We start from the raw sequence: 20,922 nt of genomic DNA, 5'->3' as shown, positions 1-20,922 counted from the left end.
AAAATGAAGAATGCACAATTTTCTCTGAAATAACTTGAAACTGACAAAAGTAATTGGCATCCACCATTGTTTATTCCATATTTAATAGAAATCAGACTTTGCTTTTGATTTTTTATTCAACATAATACTGTAAATAATAAAACAAATGAAAATGGCATGGACAAAAATGATGGGACCGCTAACCTAATATTTTGTTGCACAACCTTTAGAGGCAATCACTGCAATCAAACGTTTTCTGTAGCTCTCAATGAGACTTCTGCACCTGTTAACAGGTAGTTTGGCCCACTCTTCCTGAGCAAACTGCTCCAGCTGTCTCAGGTTTGATGGGTGCCTTCTCCAGACTGCAAGTTTCAGCTCTTTCCATAGATGTTCGATAGGATTCAGATCAGGACTCATAGAAGGCCACTTCAGAATAGTCCAATGTTTTGTTCTTATCCATTCTTGGGTGCTTTTAGCTGTGTGTTTTGGGTCATTATCCTGTTGGAGGACCCATGACCTGCGACTGAGACAGAGCTTTCTGACACTGGGCAGTACATTTCGCTCCAGAATGCCTTGATAGTCTTGAGATTTCATTGTGCCCTGCACAGATTCAAGGCACCCTGTGCCAGGCGCAGCAAAGCAGCCCCAAAACATAACCGAGCCTCCTCCATGTTTCACTGTAGGTATGGTGTTCTTTTCTTTGAAAGCTTCATTTTTTCGTCTGTGAACATAGAGCTGATGTGACTTGCCAAAAAGCTCCAGTTTTGACTCATCTGTCCAAAGGACATTCTCCCAGAAGGATTGTGGCTTGTCAATATGCATTTTAGCAAATTCCAGTCTGGCTTTTTTATGTTTTTCTTTCAAAAGTGGAGTCCTCCTGGGTCTTCTTCCATGGAGCCCACTTTCGCTCAAAAAGCGACGGATGGTGTGATCAGAAAATGACGTACCTTCACCTTGGAGTTCAGCTTGTATCTCTTTGGCAGTTATCCTTGGTTCTTTTTCTACCATTCGCACTATCCTTCTGTTCAATCTGGGGTCGATTTTCCTCTTGCGGCCGCGCCCAGGGAGGTTGGCTACAGTTCCATGGACCTTAAACTCCTTAATAATATTTGCAAGTGTTGTCACAGGAACATCAAGCTGCTTGGAGATGGTCTTGTAGCCTTTACCTTTACCATGCTTGTCTATTATTTTCTTTCTGATCTCCTCAGACAACTCTCTCCTTTGCTTTCTCTGGTCCATGTTCAGTGTGGTGCACACAATGATACCAAACACCACAGTGACTACTTTTCTCCATTTAAATAGGCTGAATGACTGATTATAAGATTGGAGACATGTGTGATACTAATTAAAGAAACTAATTAGTTTGAAATATCACTATAATCCAATTATTTATTATCTTTTCTAAGGGGTACCAACAAATGTGTCCAGGCCATTTTAGAATATCTTTGTAGAATAAGCAATAATTCATCTCTTTTCACAGCTTCTTTGCTTTATTCTATGACATACCAAAGGCATGCAAGTATACATGATAAAATAGCTTTTAATTTCATCACTTTTCAGGAGGAATGAAGCATTATTTCAATGAGCTGTAAGGGTACCAACAAATTTGAGCACGTCTGTATATATATATGTGTATATATATATATATATATATATATATATATATATATATATAGATATAGATATATATATATATATATATAGATATAGTAACCAGACTGGTAGTGTGGTGCTGCTGTACACCGAGGTTTCCTTCCAGACGGACAGAAGTGGACTCACTGCATGTTCAGGTGCGTAACTTTCACAATATTTATACAAGAAATAATTAAACAATACTTTCAGTGCCCTGTACGGGCTCCTAACTAACTCACTTCTTCTCCCCTCTCTATACTAATTCACAATGACAAGCAGCCACAGGCTCTGCCTGCAGAACGTCTGGGTCCGGGAACACAGGCAAGCAATGAAGAATGTCTTCTCCGTGTGTAGTAAGCCAGTAACACAAGTAAGCAGGGTACGGGCTCCCTCTGGTGGAATGAGCCGGTAACACAGGTAAGCAGGGTATGGGCTCCCTCGGGTGGAGTGAACTGGTAACACAGGTAAGCAGGGTGTGGGCTCCCTCGGGTGGAGTGAGCCGGTAACACAGGTAAGCAGGGTGTGGGCTCCCTCGGGTGGAGTGAACTGGTAACACAGGTAAGCAGGGTATGGGCACCCCCTGGTGGAGTGAGCCGGTAACACAGACAAAGAGAAAAGAACGGACCCTCTTTTGTTGGAGTGAGCCAACGACACACCCGTGTGGGAGCTGGAGAGCGTGGCAAGGTTACTATAACTGAAATGTTCCAGAACCGCCACGGAGCAATGTTGTCTTCACTCACAAAACAACGGGGAACTGGCGACACCTTTCCATGAACAGTTGGGTCTGGACAAACCAGTACCGAGCAGTTAATAAACACTTAAACAAAACACAGTCCCGTGTCTGAGTCTCTGGATATTTGTATACTTTTCCCAGCGTCTTGCCGTTTGCTAATTCTACAAATCACATAAATATGACCCTAACCAGTCCCGGGTCTATTTCTCTTTGTTTACAATAGAATAGAAATCCAGTACACACTGCCGTGTCTAAGCAGCAACGAGCCCAATATACTCCAGTGGGCGGCAGAAAGAAACAAAAAATAATGTATGCAGCATATAAGTCAACAGGGAAAAACCCAAAACAAAAACACGAAAAACGCACTATACTTGAATTTATAATAATAATGGTGACTGGGAAGTCACGTACTTACTATTCACCTGCACGAGGTAGCAAAAGACAAATTCGATTCCAAAGCTTGCACAGGTAGCGTAAAGCAGAATGTATTCCCAGGCTTACACAGGCAGGACAATCCAGCAGTGTTCCCCATGATCACACCTACTGTTCTGCCTGGCTTCCTTTTAAGCAGTGTAGCCCCGCCTTTCTAATTCATGCTGAGCCTTCTGGGGCGTGTAGTTTATTTTCCTGCGACGTCATTCCTTAAAGGAGTCGCTGCTATTACCTTCACAATATATATATATATATATATATATATATATATATATCTATATATATATATATATATCTATATCTATATCTATATATATATATATATCTATATATATATATATATATATATATATATATATATATATATATATATATATATATATAAAAATATAAAATGATTTCCATTACACGAGAGTAGATGTTAAAACTTCATTCTGATTTGAACTCGGCTCTCACCAAGATAAGCACCAACTAAGACGTAGCTTTACAGTAAACTAATGTGATCCATATGTGTCTCCATCCATTTACGTTTCCTTCCATATGATGATGTAGATATCCTTCTGTCTGGTGTTAATGGCTGAAGTGTAATGCTGGCTCCAGGGATCAGCTTATTTTGCCTCCCTGGCGCATCAGCACACACAACGGCTGCGATGCTGGCTCCGGGGATCAACCAGTGCGGCCTCCCCAGCGCATCAGCATGACAACCGTCTGGATTGAGCTAAGTAGGGTACATCTCTGGGGTTTTCAAGTGGGCACCTTCCATCCTCAGTGTTTCGTCGACTAGCCCACGACACCTCAAGAGGGCTCGACGGTGATTCTGGCGTCCCAGCATCACCCCCCTCTGTCCCCCACTCAACTCAGCCCAGCTTACTTACCTGTACATCAGCGTTTCTTTCTTTCTATTGTGCTTGAGATCCCCAGCCAGAATCTTTCCGTCTCAACCACAGCCAGTTGCTGCTCCTCTCTGCTGCTTCAGATAAGTTCTTCACTGTGCAACGCAACTCTTGGCCACTGAATCCGACGTCTGAGAAACCGGGTTGTAGAGTGTGCCACAAATCCTCGACAACCCACTTCCACTGGGTAAACCCGAACTCTCCATCCTCGCTGTTCCGCTTCAGTGGCTAGTTGAGCATACCGCAGTTTCTTCCTCTCATACGCCTCATCTACAGCATCCTCCCATGGCACTGTTAACTCTACCAGGTGAACAAGGCGTGCTGATCCAGACCACAAGACAATATCTGGTCGAAGGTTAGTGGTGGCAATCTCAGGTGGAAAAATAAGCCGTTGACCAACATCTGCCAGCATTTTCCAGTCTCTAGCAGCTTCCAGTTGTCCTGGGCGAGGATTGGTTTTAACACCTTTTCTTGGTGGTTGCTCTCCTGGGCGGAGGAATGTTGTCTTTTGTGTGTAATGTTTTGATGGAACAGGTGACAACTTATTGGTCATGTTACGCTTGTCTTCCAATGCTAAGGCCAAACATCGCAGCACCTGGTCATGGCGCCAAGTAAACCGTCCTTGGCTAAGAGCCACCTTACATCCTGTCAAAATGTGCCTTAATGTTGCAGGTGATGAACACAAAGGACATGAGGGATCCTCTCCTACCCAGAGGTTTAGGTTCTGTGATGATGGGAGAACATCATATGTTGACCTGATGAGGAAACTGATCCTGCTCTGTTCCACTGACCATAGGTCTTGCCAGCCAATCTTGCGTTGTTCCACACTCTCCCATCTGATCCATTCTCCCTGCTTGGCCTGGGAAATGGCCTTTATACACCTCATCCTCTCCTCCTGCTTTTGCACCTCGTTGACTACCAGCTTCCTCCTTTGAGCTGGGGCTGCCTTGTGCCATGTAGGAGGAGCTGAACTGAAACCAAGACCCCCTCTTCCATGCTGAACTTGCCCCATGATATCACCAATTCGAAGGGCAGCCTTTGCATCTTCCACAGCTTTCTTTGCCGCCCACTTTCTTCCAGTTTTCAACACAGGTGCTGCCTCCCTTACGCATTTATCACGTGACTCTACTAATGTCATTTCCAGTCTGACCTTGGCGCACTTAAACTCCTCGGTTAGAGCAGAGACTGGTAGCTGCAGTATTCCTTTACCATAAAGTCCCACTCTGCTGAGACAGCGTGGAACTCCCAACCATTTCCTGATGTATGAACGGATTAAAGCTTCCAGCTTCTCTACTGTTGTCAAAGAAACCTCGTACACAGTCAGTGGCCACAGCAACCTCGGCAGTAGACCAAACTGAAAGCACCAGAGTTTTAGTTTACCTGGTAGAGCGCAGCTGTCTATGCTCTTCAACCCTTCCACTGCTTGTTGTCTAACTTCTCCCACACGAACTGTGTCCTTTAGATCCCCGTCGTACCATCTCCCAAGACTCTTCACTGGCTTCTCAGACACTGTTGGTATTGCCTCACCATTAATGAAGAATGTTTTATCTACTACTTTGCCTTTAATTATAGAGATGCTCCTTGATTTAGTGGGCTTGAATTGCATTTGTGCCCATTCAATGTTATTGGTTAATTTGCCCAATAACACTGTGTAACAATTTTTTTTTTGTTTTTGGTTCCTGGGTAGTAAGTGTTATTTCCTAATTGCTTATGCCTCAAAAGTATAGAAAATGGCTATTATTCCCCACAAACTTTGCTTTTGTGACCAGGACAGTGATATTTTGAAATTTACCTATTTTCCAGAACATTCCAGATAGATTCAGTGCCGAGTAAACTTGGAGTAACTTCTAGAACTTTCTAGAACTTTCCAGTAATATAAATAGTAGTATAAATACAGGGGCCTTAAGCCCACCAGTTCAGTTTAGTTCCAGCTGCCTAAGTGGATACATATCTGCATTTTTCTGAGATGGCATCAAGGTCATAGGAGACTTCAAAATGGTGGCATTCCTGATGGGTCTCCAAGGCGGTTTTACCAAGTTTCCCTGCTATCTTTGCCTTTGGGACAGCAGGGACACCAAGGCGCACTACCACAGGCAGGACTGGCCACAGCGGACCGAGTTCTCTGTGGGGAGGAACAACGTCAAGTGGGAGCCACTGGTGGACCCCTGGAAGGTGCTGATGCCACCACTGCACATCAAATTGGGCCTTATGAAACAATTTGTCAGAGCTCTAGATAAGGAGTCGGCAGCCTTCAAGTACCTTCAAGACTTCTTCCCTAAGCTGTCTGAGGCAAAGGTTAAAGCCGGTGTCTTCGTCGGACCACAGATAAAGAAGATCCTGGAGTGCAATGAATTCCCCAAGAAGCTCACTAGTAAGGAGAAAGCGGCTTGGAACAGCTTTGTCGCAGTGGTTCGGGGCTTCCTGGGCAATCACAAGGCCGAAAACTAGTGGAGCTGGTTGAGACTCTGGTGAAGAACTACGGCACAATGGGCTGTAGGATGCCCCTCAAAGTCCATATCCTTGATGCTCATCTTGATAAATTCAAGGAGAACATGGGAGCGTACTCGGAGGAGCAAGGCGAGCGCTTCCACCAGGATATACTGGACTTTGAACGCCGCTACCAAGGACAGTATAACGAGAACATGATGGGAGACTACATTTGGGTGCTGATTCGTGAAAGTGATTTACAGTATAATCGTAAATCTCGAAAAACTACTCACTTCTAAATCTTTTCTAGACATTTTTGTATTACTTTAGTATAAATACATGTTAATTTGGATTCATATGTTGTTTTTTTCTGATTTTATGTGAATGAAAAGACACAAATTCGCCCGTTTTCTCATTGTAAATTTCAAAATATCACTGTCCTGGTCACAAAAGCAAAGTTTGTGGGGAATAATAGCCATTTTCTGTACTTTTGAGGCATAAGCAATTAGGAAATAACACTTACTACCCAGGAACAAAAATTGTGTTACATAGTGTAATCGATTAGTGCAGGCTACTGTTGTAGTCATGGTTGTCATGTCATCCATGTATGCTCGAATTGGTGGTAGTCGCATTCCAGAAGCCAAGCGCTCTCCTCCTACTACCCATTTTGATGCCCTAATGATTACTTCCATTACCATGGTAAAAGCCAGTGGAGAAATGGTTCATCCTGCCATTATTCCAACCTCTAGGCATTGCCATGTAAGGGGTCATGCGTGACAGCATATAAGGGGGACGGAGAGTCGTAATCAGTTCCTTCGCTTTGGTTATGGGAACATAACCCGGAAGAACCCGTGCAGCAACATTTTATAAAATATCGTGAGTGTTTGTTTGTCTTGTCTATACTTGTTACTTGTGTTTTATAGACAGCTAACATGTTCCGGAGCTGTCGCTAAGGGCCAGCATAAAAACCCGGAACAGCACTGCACTATTGTCACTCATTAAACTGTATCACCCACCACGAGCACTACAGCACGCACCCAGGACTGGTGACCGTGTGTGTATATTGTGGGAGGGATACCTGTGTTTATTGTTTGGGACTGCAACCCGTTATTATTTAACCCTGTGTATTACACATTGCTGTGTATTGCTGGGGATCATTGTTTTGGTCACCAGACCTGGAGTATAAAAATAAAATACCCCTTTTCCATACCGGATTACAATCCCTGTCTGTGTTTTTCCTGCACTGCATTGCCTCTGCACCTGTTCACAATCAACCACTGTGCCATACATACACACACACACACACAAATATACATACATACATACACATATACATACAGTGCCTATAGAAAGTCTACACCCCCTTGAACTTTTTTCACATTTTGTTGAGTCAGTGCCTCAGAGTTTCATATATTTAAATTGTGATTTTTTTCCACTTATCTATACACCATACTCCACACTGTTAAGGGCAAAAAAAGGTTTTATTGAGAAAAAGATTATATATTAAAAATACAAAACTGAAAGTTCATAATTAGATAAGTCTCCACCCCGCTGAGTTAATACTTGGTGGAAGCACCTTTGGCAGCAATTACAGCTGTTAGTCTGTCTCTACCAACTTTGCACACCTAGATTTGGCAATATTTGACCATTCTTCTTTACAAAACTGTTCAAGCTCTGTCAAGTTCCTTGGGGAGCGTTGATGGACAGCAATCTTCAAGTAATGCCACAAATTTTCGATTGGATTTAGGTCGGGGCTCAGACTGGGCCACTCAAGGACATTTACCTTTTTGTTCCTTAGCCACTCCAGTGTAGCTTTGGCTGTGTGCTTTGGGTCGTTGTCATGCTGAAAGGTGAACTTCTGTCCCAGTTTCAGCATTCTTGCAGGGGGCAGCAGGTTTTCCTCAAGGACTTCTCTGTACTTTGCTCCATTTTGCCCCACTTTGCTCCATTAATTTTCCCTTCTATCCTGGTGTAGGGACGAATTCTGGAGGTTCACCTAACCCCAAACAATTCAATCCGAGGCGCATTGAGTTAGAGCAAGTCTATTTATTTGAAGGTTAACACACAGATGTTACAGAGCGCTCCGGAGACCTACTCAACTGGCACTTTATCAGTACACAGAAAAATGCGATCTGCCTGAATTCCCTTTTACATCAGTCTATATAGTATTCTCTATTCTAAACATTGCACCAATAATATTCTAACACACAGCAGTTAATTCAGTCTTGTACCAATCACCTTGCAGCCCACGTCTGTAACTCTTATCTTCTCTTTTCAACCCTATATCGAGAAAAAACAACCATATATGGTCATACCACCAAATGGTGTCTATTGAAGCAGTTAAAACTGGTTCCGTTATCCTACATTCCATTCCCCACCCATCCTTACACCACTTCACGCCAACCATTATCTATATGAGGCGCTCAAAACTTAGCCAACTGCATGAAGTTATAGTTCGCATACAACTTAATATATTTATTCCTTCACTGACAAGTGACCCAGTCCCTGCCAATGAGAAACCTCCCCATAACAAGATGCTGCCACCACCATGTTTCACAGTAGGGATGGTGTTCTTTGGGTGATGCGCTGTGTTGGGTTTGTGCCAAACATAACGCTTTGAATTTAGGCCAAAAAGTTCCATTTTAGTTTCGTCAGACCACAAAACTTTTTGCCACATGGGATTCAAGGTGGTCTTTCTTGAGTATAATACAGGCCAGATTTGTGGAGTGCTTGGGATATTGTTGTCACATGCACACTTTGACCAGTCTTGGCCATAAAAGTCTGTAGCTCTTGTAAAGTTGCCATTGACCTCTTGGTAGCCTCTTTGATCAGTCTCCTCCTTGCTCGGTCATCCAGTTTGGAGGGACGGCCTGATCTAGGCAGGGTCTTGGTGGTCCCATACAACTTCCACTTCTTAATAATCGTCTTGACCGTGCTCCAAGGGATATTCAAGGCTTTTTATATATTTTTTTTATACCCATCCCCTGTTCTGTGCCTTTCAACAACTTTGTCCCGGAGTTCTTTTGAAAGCGCCTTGGTGCTCATGGTTGAGTCTTTGCTTTGAAATGCACTACCCAGCAGAGGGAACCTTCAGGAACTGCTGAATTTATCCTGAAATCATGTGAATCACTACAATTTAACACAGGTGGAGGCCACTTAACTTGGTGTTTGATTTTGAAGGTGATTGGTTACACCTGAGCTAATTTAGGATTGCTATTACAAGGGGGGTGGACACTTATCCAGCCAAGCTATTTCAGTTTTTATTTTTTATTAATTTTCTACAAATTTCTAGAATATTTTTTTCACTTGGAAGTTGTGGGGTAGGATGCGTAGATCAATGAAAAAAAACTATTTTAATGCATTTTAAATCCAGGCTATAAGGCAACAAAAGGTGAAAATTTTGAAAGGGGTTGTAGACTTTCTATAGGCACTGTACACACACACACACACACACACACACACATATATATATATATATATATATATATATATATATATATATATATATATATATATATATATTATACAGTACTGTGCAAAAGTTTTAGGCAGGTGTGAAAAAATGCTGTAAAGTAAGAATGCTTTCAAAAATAGACATGTTAATAGTTTATATTTATCAATTAACAAAATGCAAAGTGAGTGAACAGAAGAAAAATCTACATCAAATCCATATTTGGTGTGACCACCCTTTGCCTTCAAAATAGCAATATTCTCTGGTTCTCTGCTTGTTTTGTACACTTTAGTTTTTGCACACATTTTAAATACAACACTGCTTTAGAAGTTGCTGCTACTGATTCCTGGTACCTAATGATGTGTCGCAGTTCAAACCCCCCCCCCCCCCCCCCCCCCCCCCCCCCCCCCCCCAATGATCGAGCTGCAGTCAGACCATGTGAGCTACTGCTAAGTTAATAGTTTGCAGCATCTAGAGAATCTGCAGAGTATAAGCATGGGAAGACCACAAAATGACCATGTAAATTTACTGTGGTGAGCTCTTAAGTGACTATAGAGTACAGCATCTAGAGTATTGGGCCGGGCCGGGCCTGACTTAAAAACTTGTCCTAGCCCGAACATTTCTGTGGGCGGCACTGCCAGCAGACACCACTGGTTGGTCTACAGGCGGAACATTTTGTGATGGACAGGGTAAGACAGCAGCTGCAGAGGACTGTATAGAGCATCTGTCAATGCACACAATAACCCACTGAGCAGGTGCAGTGCAAGGACACTGCTCACCTGACCAGGAGAAACCAAATGGCATGCTTCTTTAAACACTGAAGATGAAAATGAACTAAAATGAAATGATTAATTTTCAATTATATTAATAATAATAAAAGTTCAAATTGCACCGATGGATTCTGGTGACACGATAAACCAGGAGATGTAATTATGACAAAGTAATTTCCATTTAGAAAGTCTCAGTGACTTTGTAACACATGGGCTTAGATGCACTCATGGAACTTATCCATGTATTATAAAAGTATACACTGATAGAAAGACAATGTTTAATGAGCCCAATTGTGTCTTGCTCTTTAAATTTAGCGGTTCAGACACACACACACACACAACTCCATATAGTTTTAAGAAGACAACATATTCTAAGATGACATATTCTGGCAATTCCCACGTCAATTAAAAATAAGCATCTCAAAATATCATGACACTGGAAGAGTTAAACGCTAGTCTTCTAATGATTGACTGTTAGCGGGTCTAATCGCAACTCTGCTCTCCCTATCTTTCCGCAGTCGCCAATGAGCGTGCACGCTACGGCCCTGATGCTCGGGAGACGTCATCGGCCACATACACCGACCCGGGAGAGGCAGGCAAAAGAAGTTGAAGCTGGATAAAAACAAACTCTGATTTAAAAATATTTTTTTTTATCTAATTCTAAATTAGTTTAGAGAGAAATGAACGGCGACTGCCAAATATGATTTCATTTTCGGGATTGAGAAGGTAAATCTGTTCACTAAGTCATGTACTGTAAGATGTCAGACCCGAACAGCTTGTTCCGCGGTGTGCTCAATAATGTTGGTGGAACGAAATAAGTTTCTTTATTGTCTGTTTTTGTTTAAAGTCAGTTTATGCATGTATTGTTTAATTGGTTATTTGTTTGCTTGCGTTTTCAATGTACTCTGGTACGATGGCTGCAGGGTTCATTCATTTAACCGTAGCTCGTGCAGCTTTGTTTTGTGTTGTGTTTGGCGTTTCATAATGTAAATATAATCGTTTTACATGAAAGCATAATACAGCATTCTATTGCTAATATCAACATTGTGCTAACCAGTTCCTCAAATTGGTATTGCATCAAAATAATGTAACCTTTTTTATTTTTATTTTTTTTACTAAACTTGTATAATTTAAGGAAAATGTAACACTTCGTACAGAACAGTTTTTTTTTTATTTTGAGGGAATGAGGTTTGGTAGAGGAACATTGTATGATAAAATACAGGATTTTTAAAATAATATTTACACTTTTTCATTTTTGGATGTCCTATTGGTAATATTATTAATACCGATGTTTTACATCCAGGCTTTTAAACGTTAACAAAACAGCAGGTTTAAATGATATTTATGTGGCTTTAGATTAAGTGTTGTTTTAAACGAGCAAGATGGGCCGAATGGCCTCCTGTCGTTTGTAAACTTTCTTATGTTCTTATGAGTGCTCTCGATTGATTCATACTGGGTGTTTAATACTAGGGCCTGCGATGCTTATGTGTTGAAGCCGGTCAGCTGTTTTTAGGCCTCTTTGAAATAACCCAAGACCCGCCCCCAGGGCTGTAGGGTGGTTCCAGGTAGTGGTTGATTCGAGACCTCTGATTGGTTAGGCTCCAAAGTCTGTAACAAAGGTCGGTCATTGCCTGTGATCAGGTAACCCTAAACCATTGTGTCAATGGGTGTAATCATACTGTTACTGAGCTGGCAAGGTTGTAAGTCAGCTATAGTATTTTACCTGTCCATGAAATATAACACACAGCACAGCAGGTTATCATTTGGATGTGTACCCTATAGTTTGTTGAATGATCATACATAATGAAAGCAAGGCTTGAAACTAACACTACCCTCACCGTTATGTGTATTATTTAAATGATCAGGAGCCAAGAGTGTGATGTTAAATAAAATGTGCCTCCCTTGTAGCTCCATTACCAACCCCTGTTAGTAAACCTACAGACTCAGTTATTCATGCTTTGATAAGTGTGATCAGTACCACTTTAGATACATGGTCATTTCATTAATATAATAAAACTAGGGAAACCCTTGAAACCCAGGACTGGATGCAGGGCAAGTGTGAGTTTCTAGCGCTTGAAGTGCACATCAAGGTATTTTGGAATAATACCCTGTTGTTGAATGAATAGATGTTCATGCATACAATATTATGTGTTTTAGACAGAACTGTATTGAACATTTTAAAGTGATTTTATTTTACAAAAATATAAATATTTTTAACCTGTGCTTTAAAATCAGTTGTATTACCCATATATACCCATATACATATTTACTGGTCCCTCTTTGATTCTGCTGAGAATATTTTGGTTCTTCATTTTTACTTTGTCAGGATATGTAAATATTTGTAATAAGTGCTGCATCCTGAAGTGATCAGGTACCAGGAAGCAGCAGCAGCAGCAGCTGCTTTTATCAGTATAAATACAATAAAATAGAAGCAAAAAAGAAGCCTGCAAATAGAGCCTTGTTGATTATCTACCTGTGACCTATACTCTCTCCCATTTGGGGCTGGGACGATAGTGGTTTTCATAAAGACCCGATGCATCGCTGCATCGTTTTTTCATAATGCAAAAGAAATGTGTAAATAATAAGTACATATATTTTATTCAAATCTAATCATGAAAAGTAAATGTTTCTCCAGTTGAACTTAAAACTACACATTTATAATTATTTATGTTTAGTCACACTGTCGGCGAGGTTCCCCACAAAAAGTTAATAAAACATTAAAAATATTACTGTCTTACCTTAAGATGTATTGATTGCAACCGAATTAGAGGGGGAAAAAAAACTCCAACGGGGAACACAAGAATAACTATTTACAAGTCCAACAAAGTCTGTGCTCTCTCCAGAGCTTATTTTCTGTTTTTATTCAGAAATATTATGGCATCCACATTCTCCGGTTTCAAAGAAGAACGGGAGTTTGTTCACAAGCATCCCTGCTTTGCTGAACACACGCTCGCTCGGGGCCGATGTTGCAGGGATACTTAACATGCTCTTTGCCAAGGCTGCTAGGTTGAGAAAGCATGTCAGGGGATCTTTGCTGATGTTTAATGGAGTTTCAGAAGCATAAATCGTCATTTCTTTTTGGATTAATTCCTTAGATGGACTACACATGTAAGACACAGGCAGTGTTCTCAAAGTCTGCAAACAGCACTTTTTTTATAATTATACTTACACTCAGGGCTTGAATTTCAGCGCAGGATTGCGGGAATCGCGCATTTTCAAAGTTGCTCCCACATATCTGCAACTTTCAGTGCAGGAAAATCCCGCAAAGATATTTTAAGACAACAAGCTACTGTATTTTTTTAGAATGCTTGAAACCATACAACAATCTCTAAGGAAGTGGGTGTCAGTGACGAAAGCACTATGAGCTGCATTCTGAGTAGTTCTGGTTAAAATAAACAAATACAGTGCCTATAGTAAGTATTCACCCCCCTGGACGTTTTCACAGTTTGTTGTGTTACAACCTGAAATCTTGATGCATTTAAATTGGATTTTTTTTTCCTTTCATTTACACAGCCTACTCAACACTTTGAAGAGACAAGAGAATTTTTATTGTGAAACAACGGTTAATGAAAAATAAAAAAAAAACTGAAATGTCTTAGTTAGATAAGTATTCACCCCCCCTGAGTCAATACTTGGTAGAACCACCTTTGGCAGCAATTACAGCTGTGAGTCATTTGGGTTAAGTCTCTACCAGGTTTGCACTCTGGATCGTGCAATATTCGCCCATTCTTCTTGGCAAAATTATTCAAGCTCTGTCAAGTTGGATGGGGATCGTTGGTGGACAGCAATCTTCACGTCTTGCCACAGATTCCCAATCAGATTCAAGTCCGGGCTTTGACTGGGACACTCTAGGACATCACTTTCTTGTTTAAGCCACTCCAGTGTCGCTTTGGCTGTGTTCTTGGGGTCACTGTCCTGCTGAAAGGTGAATCTCCATCCGAGTCTTGGGTCTTTTGCAGACTGAAGCAGGTTTTCCTCAAGGATTTGCCTGTATTTAGCTCCATCCATTTTGCCCTCTACCCTGACAAGTTTCCCAGTCCCTGCTGATGAAAAGCATCCCCATAGCATAATGCTGTCACCACCATGCTTCACAGTAGGGATGGTGTTACCTAGCTGATGTGCTGTGTTGGGTTTGCGTAAGACATAACTCTTTGCATTTAAGCCAAATAGTTCAATTTTTGTTTCATCGGACCACAGAATCTTTTGCCACATCTTTTCAGAGTCTCCCACATGCTTTTTTGCAAATTCCAAGCAGGATTTTACATGGTCTTTTTTTTCAGAAATGACTTCCTTCTTGCCACTCTTCCATACAGGCCAGATTTGTGGAGTATCCCTAAGCTATTGTTGACACACGGACAGTTTCTTCCATCTCAGCCATGGAACGCTGTAGGTCTTTCAGAGTTGTCATTGGCCTCTTGCTGGCTTCTCTGACCAATGCCCTTCTTACCCGGCTGCTCAGTTTGGGAGGACAGCCTGCTCTAAGCAGATTCTGGGTGGTGCCGTGTACCTTCCACTTCTTAATGATAGACTTGACTGTGCTCCAAGGGATATTCAATGCCTTTGAAATCTTTTTATACCCGTCCCCTGATCTGTGCCTTTCCACAACTTTATCCTGGAGTTGTTTTGAAATCTCCTTGGTCTTCATGGTAGTATCTTTGCTTTGAATGCACTACCCAACTGTGGAACCTTACAGAGACAAGTGTATTTAATCTGAAATCATGTGAACCACTTTTATTGCACACAGATGGACTCCATTTAACTTATTGTGTGAATTCTGAAGGCAATTGGTTGCACATGAGCTTATTTAGGAGTGTCATAGCAAAGGGTGTGAATACCTATCTAAAGACTTTTCTGGTTTTTATTTTTAATTGATTTGTTTTTTCACCCCCGATTTTTTTCACACATTGAAAGTGTTGAGTAGGTGTAAATCAAAGGAAAAATAATCCTATTTAAATGCATCAAGATTTCAGGTTGTAACACAACAAACTGTGAAAATGTCTAAGGGGGGTGAATACTTACTATAGGCACTGTAAATACAAGTAGTGCTGCGAGACTTTATTCTCTTGTACATGATTCTCGGCCTCTATCTTTAAGCATTATAGAAACTCAGTACACTGCAGTAAGTACAGTAAACAGTTTTGGAAAAAAGATGATATTAAGTCTATCTAGGTGTTTTTTTGCAAGCGGTGACTCGCTTTAACTCTTAAAACTCACACCGAAGGTTATGCACATATTACTCGGGCACTTTTTTTTTGGTTTTGTTTTTTAACATATATTCTCATCTCTACCACATAGTATGCCTGGTCCTGTTGCAACTTACATAATATGAAAGGACATTTTGTGGCCTTCCATTTGATATGTTACATGCATGCAGTACAAACTATTCAATAGTTAAACATACATAAATGAAACAAAAGCAATGGAGAGTGCCCTGGCTCACAGGGATGAACAGCTGTTAGGTCTCCTGAAAGCAACTTATTTTAAAGCAGCATCAGTGTGAATGATGATGCAGTAAAATATATATATATAGTTTTTTATATGCAAAAGTGCCTTTTTTTGCCATTCCCCCTAAAATTTGGCTGCAGCATAGGGGGGGAATCCGCCCCAGCACAGAAAAATGAAATTCAAGCCCTGTATACTTATTTCAGGAACACATTCAATAAATGTATATATTTTTGTAGAATAAAATAACATGACATACAAAATGATACATATTACATTAAGTCAAATACATTTTCTGCAGCCCTTAAAAAATAAATAACATAGAATAACAATCAAAGTCGCTTAAGATCACTCCAGTTATTGCCACCCTGTGCTTATTATCAGGACATTTACAATGTACTGGCAAAATTATAGTGTAGGGACAAGTTCATCATAATAGCTTACACTCTGGGTTTATACAATCACTACTTAATATCACATTTGAAAATCAAAGTATAACATTATATTACACTGTGATGAACATGTACAGAAAATAGATTACATCCATATGCTATGGTAATCCATGCAATACCAAGTTATATATTCTAAGTTCCACAGTAAAGAAGGCATATTTATTGTATCAACACATCAATGTGTTTTAATGCTTTTTTATTAAAAGGGGTTGACTATATGAATACAGGACAAACATAAAGATAATAGCATGGGTTATTCATATAGTAAGATAAATTGATGCCTTTTTTAAAAAAAAAAAAGATTTTTCCAAACCTGATTTTTTTTAATTCGGTTTCTGTAATCCTCAGTTAAACCAGTGAACTGACTGACAGGCTTCAGGCGTTGATAAGCTGAGGTGACACTGCTGCTGGACTCTTTTGAACTCGCTCACTTTAACACTCGGGATGTTTGCAAAGCTGAAGAAGAAGATAGCAGAAGAGGCAACGACTGTTCCCCGCTCCGGGGCTGGAGGGCGCATTCCCAGATCTGTCAGCAAGGAGTCCATCACTTCAGTGGGAGCAGACTCTGGAGATGACTTTGTATGTATTAACACTTGCATTGGTCAGTTGGAGGGACAAGAACTAAAGTGCACTCTGCATGAAGTTACTTTTGTGTTGTCTAAACTTTTTGTGATTTTATTTTTTTATTTTTTTTTCATATTTGTACAGAATTTAGGAGAAAGTACTTTTTTTTTGTTTTTTCTTTTAAATTAAAAAAAAAATCTTTAGCATTAGGAATATAATTTTCCAAAAAAACACACGCACGGTTGAATTGGGTACTGCTGTAGCACATGCAGTGTGCTGGGAGGGAGTTCACTTAAGTTAAATGTGCTGTGTAAGTGACACCTGAGAGTGGGTTTCAGACAAAGTGCAATCACACTTTCTTTTAACTGCAACTTTTTTTTCACAGAAAAAAAGTAAATTAAATCAGTTTTACTTTTAACACTTTTCTCAGTTGTGATTTGAGATACACAAATGACTTAACAGGTATCAATTGAAACCTATTAGGATTATACAATAGATATCACTTCAAACAATGTCATTGACTTATTCTGAGTGGTAACCTTTATCTCTATAAAAAAAACAGTATCAGGGGGAATCTAAAGTAAATATGACGGTGAGTATGGAGGGGAGAAGTACAAACTGGCCATTACACAGGAAATAAATAAACTAGCTGATCGTGGGAATTATATATTTAAAATACTCTATTTATAATTGAGAACTTTTGTTGGAATTAATATATAGAAAGGCATTATTATTATTTGTTTATTTAGCAGAGGCCTTTATCCAAGGCGACTTACAGAGACTAGGGTGTGTGAACTATGCATCAGCTGCAGAGTCACTTACAACTACTTCTCACCCGAAAGACGGAGCACAAGGACGTTAAGTGACTTGCTCTGGGTCACACAATGAGTCAGTAGCTGAGGTGGGATTTGAACCGGGGATCTCCTGGTTACAAGCCCTTTTCTTTAACCACTGGACCACACAGCCTCCTAACGCATTTAACCAAATACCCACATCTGATTTATTTTTTACAATAATCGCAATGATTCTCCAAATACAGCAATATTTTCCTGCATAGATCTATATGAAGTGCTGATGTGATTAAGGACTTTAAAGATAGGCTTCAGAAATAGGAGTTGTTTTTATGACTTTTTGTTTTGGTGACTCTGGATAACTTCTTAAGCCAGAAACTAAAATATGTGTTATTATTATTATTTATTTCTTAGCAGACGCCCTTATCCAGGGCGACTTACAATTGTTACAAGATATCACATTATTTTTACATACAATTACCCATTTATACAGTTGGGGTTTTTACTGGAGCAATCTAGGTAAAGTACCTTGCTCAAGGGTACAACAGCAGTGTCCCCACCTAGGATTGAACCCACGACCCTCCGGTCAAGAGTCCAGAGCCCTGACCACTACTCCACACTGCTGCCCTAAGTAATGTTCCTCTTTACTTAAAAGAAAATAAAAAAGACACTGCAACATTACAGTAGCAGGCTGTTCATTGTCTTTTCCACAGTGACACTGTGCATTGTACTACTGCTCCCTAGAGGTGATGTTGGTCCTTGTTCACAAACCTTGCCTGTGGTTATTTAAACACGTGTACTGTAGGTATTCAGAAAACCTTTCTCAACTGCTAGTCTTCTAACTTTAGAGAGGGTTCATTCTTATCAAAGAAAAACAACAAACAAATGCAAATCTATTTATGATGAAATGAATCCCTTTCTTTCTCTAGGCCTCTGATGGGAGCAGTTCCAGAGATGATCTGTCATCCCAGCTCCTCAGAAGAAATTATCAAATTAGGAAACTGGAGGCGAAATTGTCAGGTATTTATAGATACATATAATAGAATCGTATACTGTATCTCTGTCTACACACATTATAGGCAAGCAGACTTTGAACTGAATTGCTAGTGAGCGCAAGCAAATGATCAGGTAAGAGGCGTATAAGGTATGTACATGCACTGATAACATACGAAGAGTAAATTGAAACTTCTGAAACTTCTTTCACTATTAACATATCTCATGGTGTTTCAATGGATAAGGTGAACAATTTTTAATATGGTAAACTGACACAATAAACACTGAATAGTTCAAGACCTATATAGATAGTTCATAGTTCACCTAAAATAGATCTCTGTTGAAGTGTGCTTTACTGTAAAGTATTACTTTTGTATTCGTTCTACTTTAAGACATGCTGTGAATATCTGGTGCCATCCTTTTACTGGGTACGTTTATCTACTACAATGAAAACATGCTTTCAGCCGTACGATATTCTAAATTGCTCTGCAAATCTGGGCAGCAGTGTGGAGTAGTGGTTAGGGCTCTGGACTCTTGACCGGAGGGTCGTGGGTTCAATCCCAGGTGGGGGACACTGCTGCTGTATCCTTGAGCAAGGTACTTTACTTAGATTGCTCCAGTAAAAACCCAACTGTATTTAAAATAATGTGATATTTTGTAAGAATTGTAAGTCGCCCTGGATAAGGGTGTCTGCTAAGAAATAATAATAATAATAATAATAATAATAATAAATGTATTTATTCCTGTTAAAAGTTGATTTCCCAATTTCTGATTAACCTATTCTTTCTTGATATTACCGTGCTTTCTGGAAAATGAAAAGGCATGTGCTAGAAAAGCATGATATCCTGCAAACATTTCAGAAAACGGCTCTTGGTTTCTAAAAAAATTGGCATGTTTGTGCACATACAGTATCTTATTATTATTATTATTATTTATTTATTTATTTATTTATTTATTTATTTATTTATTTCTTAGCGTATGTGAAAGCTATAGCGAACGAAAGGGTGGGGCGGTTTAAACCCGTTTGACTGTGGGGAAAAAAAATACTTTTAAACAGCGCGTCTAAAATTAACTGCGCGTGTGAAAATAAATTGGACCTGACGCGCCTGACACGCACTTAATAAATGGACTGCAAAGGGTTAATGGCAGTGTCAGAGACAACCACAATAGTGTTTGAATGTTTAAGTAGGAGTCCGGATTGCTGGTTATTACAATGTGTAACAAATCATCACACACTCTCGGTTTGTTTCAATATCCTACCACCAAATTCCAGCCCTGGGGATTCAAAAGCAAAAACCAAAACACTTCTTCACTTTATTAGTGTTGTTGAGCACGTTAGCTTGACGACACAACAGTATTTATAGAAGGATAATCTCTAAATCGAGATCCTTACTGTCATTGGTTGTTTCAAGTGTCCATTAAAGAATTGGTGCACATGTGTACCTGCATACCAGTTATGTGAACCCCTGACTAAAACATGTTTGACACCTTTTATTTCCTTATTTTAAGTTAAATTGGTTTATTATTCAAGTAGAACTATGATGAGAGCAGGCATGCGAAACTGATCCCTCTTATTACATTTAAGGAAGCCCTTCAGCTATTCAGATTCTCATTGTGTTTCCTACTAAAGAAGAAAGGAATTTTCTAAATGTTATAGAGCTATTCTAATATCTAAATTTAAGAATGGATGAGTCGGGTTCAGAATGTATTCATTTAAATAGTCATTTCACTACATAATAAAATATTATAAAACTCTAGAGTGTTGATATTTCTGCATTTTCTTGTGAATTGGCATATTGATTTATTAAATTCCAGTGCAGCATTTGCAGTGGAATTTAATACTGAAATTAATAATAATAATAATAAAAATAATAAAAATAAAACTCAATGTTCATGGCATTTTTAGTGTATACATTTTTTTATTTTACTTTTATTAATTTAAGAGGGCTACCTTTCATTGGGTAGCAGTGTGGAGTAGTGGTTAGGGCTTTGGACTCTTGACCGGAGGGTCGTGGGTTCAATCCCAGGTGTGGGACATTGCTGCTGTACCCTTGAGCAAGGTACTTTACCTAGATTGCTCCAGTAAAAACCTGACTGTATAAATGGGTAATTGTATGTAAAAATAATGTGATATCTTGTAACAATTGTAAGTCGCCCTGGATAAGGGCGTCAGCTAAGAAATAAATAATAATAATAAAAAAATTGGAATAATTGAAATGTCCTGTAGGCCTGCTGTACTGCTTAGCGTTTGTTCCTGCTATTTATTTATTTATTGCATTTATATAGCTCTTTTTATACAAAAGTATCGCAAAGCACTGTACATGGCAGAAAAAGAGAACAAACCACAATACATTTGTATAGCA

General features: G+C 39.7%; 1 protein-coding gene across 2 annotated transcripts in view; it reads left to right on the top strand.

Annotated features, from left to right (window-relative positions):
* Positions 1-10,788: 10,788 nt before the first annotated feature.
* Positions 10,789-20,922, top strand: part of LOC117396652 (golgin subfamily A member 1) — a 76,237-nt gene continuing 66,103 nt past the window's right edge. Inside the window, exons 1-3 of one of the 2 annotated variants that reach the window (XM_033994768.3) lie at positions 10,789-11,043; positions 16,560-16,790; positions 18,496-18,586. In XM_033994768.3, coding sequence (XP_033850659.3) covers positions 16,656-16,790; positions 18,496-18,586 — 226 coding nt within the window. In that variant the 5' untranslated portion in view covers positions 10,789-11,043; positions 16,560-16,655. The remainder of the gene's footprint in view (positions 11,044-16,559; positions 16,791-18,495; positions 18,587-20,922) is intronic. The other variant, XM_033994767.3, reaches the window with a different exon arrangement.

This window comes from Acipenser ruthenus, chromosome 31 (assembly GCF_902713425.1).
Source record: "Acipenser ruthenus chromosome 31, fAciRut3.2 maternal haplotype, whole genome shotgun sequence".
Taxonomy (NCBI): Eukaryota; Metazoa; Chordata; class Actinopteri; order Acipenseriformes; family Acipenseridae; genus Acipenser; species Acipenser ruthenus.
This window is presented reverse-complemented; position numbering and strand designations above follow the sequence as displayed.